The 8506-nt window shown below is 38.7% G+C and overlaps 1 protein-coding gene across 1 annotated transcript; it reads right to left on the bottom strand.

Moving 5' to 3' along the window:
- Positions 1–462: 462 nt before the first annotated feature.
- LOC144637073 (lactadherin-like) lies at positions 463–8135 on the bottom strand. The gene is made up of 6 exons (XM_078496236.1): positions 8130–8135; positions 6872–7191; positions 6082–6220; positions 2609–2934; positions 1754–1892; positions 463–1160 (listed from the first exon to the last, which is right to left on the bottom strand). The coding sequence occupies exons 2-6, from the start codon at positions 7178–7180 to the stop codon at positions 463–465; spliced, it is 1611 nt and encodes a 536-aa protein (XP_078352362.1). The 5' UTR covers positions 7181–7191; positions 8130–8135.
- Positions 8136–8506: the final 371 nt, after the last annotated feature.

The raw sequence follows: 8506 nt of genomic DNA on the forward strand, positions 1-8506 counted from the left end.
TAGTCTCATTAAGAGGTTGTAGTTACAATCTTAGGGGTGAAAATATGTTGGCCTTGCCAAAAGTAAATACCACCAAGTAAGGACTAAAGTCATGGCGCTACTTTGCTACAAAAATATGGAACGAGCTACCAAATGAAATCAGGGCCATTGTTGGTAAAAATGAATTTGTCCGAAGGATACGCACTGTAAACTTTTAAACTTTTTAGCCGAGTAGATGTAATTTTTTTATAGCATTTTTAACATAGTAGACACAATAATATTCTTAGGTAGTGCATTTAAACATTTTAGATTTTAGATTATATATTTTTATTTTAGTGGAACATCTGTAAACTAGCTATTTTAAGCTAAGCATGTTTCTCACTTTAAATAAAGTATTGTATTGTATTGTATTGGTATTGTATTGTAAACGGAAGCCTACTTTGCTACAAAAATATAAACGTTGTTGTTGTGGGTTATTTTACTCTACATTAAACGATTAGCAGTAAATAAAGAAATAACTAAAAGATGACACAGATCCCTACCTAGACCAGCCTTCTTCACTGTATTTATTTGTTTTGCGGTCAATGCGGCATCGAAAACTTGCATGGCGGCAATTCGTCCCAACAAGTACCGGCTATCGTCTGACTTCACACCCATTCTCACGTCATCTTGAGTAGCAAGAGTCATGCCGGTTCCGATATCCTGCTGCAGGACTCTTTCTCCATTCAGCCAAATACTTGCAATACCAGTTGTGTGATCATAGGAAGTACCAACATAATGCCATTGGTTAAGTGCCAGGGATTGACTGGTCAACAAGGCAGATGTAGGTGAGTAATCTCTATTCGTGTACTGAGCCCACAGTTTTCCGGACCCCACAATCCACATATGAACACCCCAATCAACACTAGGTCGATATTGGAAAATAGATCCGGCTGTATTTTCAGGAAACAGCCAACATAACATTGTGATGGAGTGTTGTATATCTAATCCTCCATTGTTTGGGAACTCGATGTAACTGTTGACATGTCCGTAGAATTGGTAAGAGCCACCGTCCACATCATTCGGGCCAGCGGCTAGAGACACTCCAACGGCGGTACCCTGGGGTTGTTCATTGTTGATTTCCCGTGTTGCAAACCAGCTGTTCAGAGGATAGAGGGCCTTAGGATGTGGAATATTGACGGCTACAGGATAAAAAAAAGAACATCATGAAGACGTGGCAATGCAAAAACCTAGTAGAGTAAATTCACCACAATGTTTTTAAAAATTAATTAATGGTAAGCCTGTTGAGTGTGAATTCAAGTATTTACTGAAGAGCAATTTATAAGACCTATTTATACTTGTGATCGCTCAATATTTGCGTTCAGCTTCAAAAATCTACACAAAAAGAAACTGAAAAGTTCTATTTTCTACGCTTTGTTAAAAAAGCTTGTCATAGTGCGATTGTTTACTTACTCCTGAGCCACAGTTATAGATTCATATATGACCTTTACGGTCATTATTCTGAATTTGTTTTGTATTTGTTGTTATGTAAAAATTAGTTAAAAATTAGTTTGTTGCTGTTGCCGTTAATGTTATAATTTGTTTGTGCTTTGCCTTTTATGATAATTTTAATTTCGTGCATTACGAAATTAGGTAACGTCTCAGGTAACCAGAAGCAGTACTTTTGTGCATCGCAATCCTTGATGGTGATTCCAGTATAAATATAAAATCATACGCTTGGTATGCAATAGCTGGCAGAAAAATGTCAAAATAGAACAAAAACCTGGTACAGCACCTACACAGCCATAGAGCTCAACTCTCATTGATACTGATATATGCCAAGTAACTGGTCGAAAACGGAAGTAACGAGCTGCGATTGGTGGATCAAGGTCATGATAAACAACAGTGTCCAGGTCTGTGTTTCCAACAAATTCCTAATAATTAACATGAAAACTTGTGAGAGTATGTACTTATTGACTGACTGGGAGGGTCGGAGGGGAAATATTTGGCTCGAGGTCAAGACGTAAGGACCGAGGGCAGCGAATTCCATGCATCCTGACCGAGAGCCTAATGTTTTCCCGTCCAGCCGAACCTAACTTAATCGTACAGTTTGTTTCGCTTCCTTTCCCTTCGACTTCAAGTCGTTTGCTTTGCCATTGAGGATTCATGCTGCTTTCACTTGACTGAATTCGTTAGTTCCTCGACAAATGCTGAGCTCTGCATTTCGGTTGTCGCCCAGAAAGTACTCAAAAGTTTCATATGTCAGACTGACTAGTGGGACCTACACTGTGTCAGGTTTAGTCTTTGCTGTCTCTCATTTTGATTTTAGTATAAAAACTGTAGAACCAAATGTTTTCAAATTTCATCTCACGGCAGTCCCGGGGCCATACGGCTTTACCGGACCATCTCGCGCCAATCTGTGCGGCCCTATAAACGTCAGCTTTCATCATGATTTTCACTGGATTGCGCGAGCGTGGTTGTACGAGTCACATGATATCTTTAAACTACATAAGCTAGAGAAGCCGCGGTTGGACTGATAATTTGAGATACAAATTCTGGCTCACTTCGTAGTACGAACAGACGTCGATTTTAAGAAATGAAGAACTGGAGTTTATCAGTGTTTCAGTTGGTAACGATAAGTATATTTTACCTTGTCTACGCTTTGTCCATGTGCTCTGTAGTACTGAAAATTCAGTCCGTCGTCACTGTACTGTAGCTTGTACTTGGTTACCCACATTGGCATATCAGGTCTATGTCGTCCTTGCGTGGCCACACCAGTCACTTTACTGTACACACTACCCAGATCCACCTGAAGCCATTGATTGACATTGTTTTTGTCCGCCCTCCAAGCTCCTGAAAATCCTGTAAAGTGTAGTCTGCCTTTGAAGGGGGCAGTTCCCACTCTATTATGCGAAGAGGCACTTATATGTCCGTCAGAGATTGCATTGTTCTCCATGCCAAGTGCTTCTTGACATTCTAAGAGATAAACGAGATTGATTGAAACATAAAGATGATATTTAAGGAAATCAATAACTTTCCTATGCAATTCTGCTTCAGAGCAGCTATTCTTTAAAAAAGAAAAAAATATAGGTTGAAAACTCTATCTTGTAGGAATTACGACATATTAAATTAGTATCTAAAAAATAAAGAAACCAGTCATTAAAAAGGTGGAATGAGAAAACTAAATGTAAAATTTACCTACTGTTACCTTAAGCGAAACCTGAAAGCTACATATCTGAATACCTGATGATGATGCTATTAATGATGATGTTAATGATGATGATGATGTCGACTCATAAACGTGAAAGTTTTTTAATTATTTGATCTCAACTCTGAACACGGACAATTAAAGTACCGTAATGCGGTGTCAGGTGTTGAAATCATAAGTCTGCTGATGATACAGAAACAACGACGGGATCACTCGCACCAACGCAACTGAGGGTGCGACCCGGGATAAGCTCTCAATATATCACTCTCCCCAGAATCTGCTGGCATCACAATCGGGCTTGGAGACGGGCAAACAGTACAGAGTGTGACGCGTAACACTCAGCAAATCGTAAAAGTGACGTAATACTAACACTGAAAGAAACCCATAGGGTAGGAACACAGAAGAGCCGTCCGTACTATCGATGCTAATTCGATGATCTCGCACTTCAACACGACCACAGCATGGACTTTGAAAAAATTAAGATCATTGAAAGAGAACGAAATTATGATAAACGATTGTTCTTGGAATCATGGTATTTTCTAAAGAGATCCCAGCTCAGGGAATGACCACGTGGACATTCCGGACATCTACACCTTCCTTCGTTAATTTGCTAACTTCCCACAGGCTAGCATATCTGCATAATTTGCGACTTTGTTAGTCATTGTTACGCTTTCTCGTTCCACAAAACCGATGAAGGCCTAAGCTTTTAGGTCGAAACGCTTTTTAGCATTTTTACGAAACGTTGTATATAACGTTTAGGAAGCCAGCGCCAAAACTTTTGTGCATAAAATATCATGAAACCTGGCCGCAATTTTAGTATCTTACACATGCAACAGCGTTCAAGCAGGCTCGCGGAGTTTTGTGATATGTTCAATACTTTACTTTTTTGCCCCTATTTCAGAATAAAATTTAACAGGAAAAACACCAATGAAATGTTTTGGCTCCATAACGGAAGATAAAGGAGGTCAGAGTGATGAAACCATATGCCGATAAGAAACGGAAAGATCAACTAGCGCTTCCAAAACCTACAAATCTACAAATAATACATCTGGTTCCGTGGAACATATATACAATATTAGTGCCTGAAGGATTTCACGTTTTAAAACAACAAAGTTATGGCTTTCTTCAAACATTACATTAAGATTCAGAGAACGCCTTGCAGTGTTCCAGAAAACGAAAACCGAGTAATAAGTACTAATTTTGTGGTAGAAATCCGCGGCTGTTACAATCAAGTTATACACATAAGTATCTCCTCAAATGGCCGCTGTCATTACTGTTTGAAATTACAAGTTGTGCAAAGTAAGAACCATCGTTTCTGTGAACCCGTTAAGCAATTTCTGGATTATCGAAAAACGCCCTGGTAAACTGAAGGCCGTGAGAGAACGAGTGCTCCAATCGGAGAGTGTAGTGTTTGAAATACATGTAGCAACTAAGATACAACACAACATTGTCCTCCCTTGGACACGACGACAAGTTAATTTTATTTATCGCATTGCATTACTGTTGATAATAATTACAATCGTGATTTATTTCGCAATGTAGTGTTTTCAGTAATTTTCGTTATAATCACAATCTGCAAAATTTTCGCTTTTTTCCCTCCTCCAACCATTTGACTGCTTATAAACTCATGCTGACTACCAGTTGTGACTACAGACCGTCCGAAAATCCAAAAGCAAAACAATGTTACGGACAAGAAATCACAATGGAAATCGAAAAGATGGGCAATACAATCAATAAGTATTTCTCTGCAGTTGAATAACAAGAGTTGACAAACCAGTACAAAGTGGACTTGGAAATTTTCGGCCATTAAACTCTTCCAACCGGACGAAGCCAAACCTATATAACCGTTCGTTAGTTCACAGTGAAGCCACAGTTTCCACTGAAAAACAGAAAACCGCGGTAAATGTTTTCTTTTTTTAACAGATGGAATCAGCAGTGAAAGTATTGTTTTTTGCACTGCGAAAATTTCGCACGGCACTCTCTCAAACAAAAGTTTCATTCATAGAAGGAAATACTTGGGAAATGTTCAATTTGCGTGACAGATTGTTGATGTCTGGAAAAGGTCATGATGCTTTAAATATAAATTTGGAAACATTCACTTTTATGTTTGACAAATCAAAGAAACTTTACTTAAAAATTCGAATTAATAAGTTGACACTGGCTAAAAATATTGTTTTTGAACGTTTCGGCCACTACTGTTGCCTTCTTCAGCAAGATAAAAATGCAAATGTTCAGCGGCGTCCTGTTAAAAATTATGTAACGAATGTGTGATAAAAACTAAATGAACTTTCCGAGTGCAACAAAAGTCTCTAGAGCATTCTTAATGAGTGTATGGATTCTTAATGCTATTGTAAACGTTTGGTAGCGCTATGTGTTCGTTTATAGCGTTCCTATCTCGCACAGAATGCCAAGCTTCAAGAATTAGTCGTTGTTTCCACACCGTTGACCTGTCAACAATTTCGACGCTCTCCAAATCTATTTGATGGTCGTTAAGCATATGGTGTTTTGCCAACAAAGAGTTTTTATCCAATGTTGCGATGGCCTTTGCGTGTTCTTTCATACGTGTTTTAAGCGCGCGTGATGTCTGACCAACATAAACACAGTCGCAATCGTTACCCTTGATCTTATATACAATTTCTCTATTTACAATTTAATGTATATGACTGTCTGTAGGTGTTGTTAAGTAGTTAACGAAAAGCAAACTTCCAACAAGAACATCGAGAAGCCGTCAAGACAAACTATAGAGACAATGGAAATGCTGATCAGTCATTCTCACTACAGTATAATACATTGCCATGTCGCTAGAGGCATGGTTCCACTTATAAAACGAACTTTGTCCATTATGTTGCATGAAAGTTTTCGTCATTTTCTCTACATACATGTTGCAAAAGAGTCTAAATAATTATAAGGTTTACCTCTACAACCATAAAGCTCCACTCTCATCGATGTCCACTGATACCAAGCAACTGGTAGAAAACGAACGTAACGTGACGTGATTGGTTGACTTAGGTCATGATACACAACTGTGTCCTGGTCCGTGTTTCCAGCAAATTCCTAAATCAGCAAGACAGCAATTTGTTAGAGATTTTTTAACTAAAAGAAGATCGAAATGGGATTCCTGGAACTCAATTTTATAGTCTCCTTAAACAAAATTCATCTACAGTTTGATCTCTTTATAACGAGAACACTTTGGATAAAATGAACGGGTCATTGTCTTATAGCGTAACTGAGAAAATACGATCCGTGTCAGCATGTGAACATCAATGCAAAACAGTGAACCACGCGTTATAGGGACAAAATCTCATGATTGTTTTATCTAAATATAGCCAATTGTCCCTGGACATCCTACGATGTCCTATTGTCGCTTCAAACTTCCAACACAACCAAATTGAGGACTGTAAATTGCCACAAACCATCCATTTATTTCACAAGTTATTCAACATGGCGACAACCACGAGGTCGCTTCCAAAACTGCTATCACGTGACAACTGATAGGCATGCAATGTGTACAAAAACGATGAAAATATGAAATGTCAATGTTCAGTCGCGACACCTATGGCTAAGGCATTTTAGAGCTGCGATTTTTCTAACTTAACGTTTAGAAGTGAAATAAAACAGGATTGGTAATATTCTGTGGCAGTTACAGTAAGCTTTAGTAAGTAGGTGTAAGTAAGTAGATGTTTCCAAAAATTGACTGTAATTCACCTTGTCTGCGGCATCTCCTGGTTCTCTATAGTATTGGAAGTTCATTCCATCGTTACTGTACTGAAGCTTGTACTTGGTCACCCAGTTAGAAACGCCATTTCGTCCTTGTGTTGCTACACGTGTCACTTTAGTGTACCGACTACCCAGATCAATCTGAAGCCATTGATATGCATTATTTGTGGCAACCACCCAACCTCCAGCTTTAACTGCAGTTGCTTGATAGTGAAGCCTTCCCTGATGGGCGGCCTCATCAGCATTCCATTGGGAAGACGCAGTTATTTGCCCATCAGAGATTGCACCGTCTTCCATGCCAAGAGCATCTAAACATTTTAAATGTTTTGTACAATAGATGAAGATACAAAGCTTATTTTGGACATTACTACAGCACCTCAAGCGAAGTACATGTTGAGAATTGCCATATTGGCAATCGATCTACGGAGGTACGGGGTGATGTATTTACTTTCACAACACTTCTTATGTGGCCAGCAGAGCTATTAAGTGCCACTGCAAATTACATTTCATTATTTTGGCGTTCCTTGAGACATCATAATTTCTGGAACGAAAGTAAAGAAATGCAGAATAAAATAGTGACCTTTTAAAGTCTTCGGTATTTATAGTTCATTTAACAAAATCGGTTGATTCTGATTAGATGAGAGCAGTACTCATGACACGAATTTTTACGAAGATTTCCAAATTTAACGAGAAGACTTCTGAAGATCTCAGAAATTGACCCGAAGACCCGTGAAATTCGAAGTCAACCCAATGGCTTCCAAAGATACCCGAAGTTGTTCCAAAGTCTTAAACGTAGAGTTCCGAAGGCTAATCATTCATAGTACGGAAATAAGACTGTCCTAATTTTGTTGAATATACTATAAATACAAATTCGATGACCTTCTCGTAAAATTCGTGATTACTAGGCATTCGTGATTTTTTGAAAGTACTCAAATTGCACTCGCCTCAAGGCTAGTGTAACTTTATAACTTTCAAAACATCACTCGTACCTATTAATCATGAATTGTACTCCAGGTCGTGTGATTTCCTAAACATTTTTTCTTTCCTCTTTAATGACACTTTTCAAACTGAAAGAAATTGTGACAGAGTGTTTATTTTAGCCGTACAGCAACATGATGGCCAAATAACTTATTCCTGAACGACGCTTTGGCTTCCTTATATATAACCCTTATTATCATTTTACTACTAAAGGGAAGTAAACTATGCGTTGCCAATTTTAAAGGATTGTCATTAATAGCTGTAATACCTTTCTTGCAATTGTCTCCATAAAATCGTTCGGTACACTCACAAACATAGCTGTCCTCTCCTTTTACTGTGCAGGTTCCTCCATTTTCGCATGGGTTGCTCGTACATGGAGTTGCTGAACGAAAAACATAAGGATCGAGTTAACGGAGTAGACCGAAGGTTGATGAAGGAATAAGCAGGTTACATTAAGGGCAGAGGAAAAACAGAACAATCTTCTAATTGCGGAAAATCACGAAACAGGTAAACAAATCGGATACCACGCTGTATACTTTGAAAAAGCGTTCGATTCCATCCACCGTGTAAGCCTGATGGAAACATTATGAAGACGTACGGTATGTCGAAGGGGAAGGGTCGGGGGGGGGGGGGGGGAATCTTTTT

This window comes from Oculina patagonica, chromosome 13 (assembly GCF_052425735.1).
Source record: "Oculina patagonica isolate OP01 chromosome 13, crgOcupat, whole genome shotgun sequence".
Taxonomy (NCBI): domain Eukaryota; kingdom Metazoa; phylum Cnidaria; class Anthozoa; order Scleractinia; family Oculinidae; genus Oculina; species Oculina patagonica.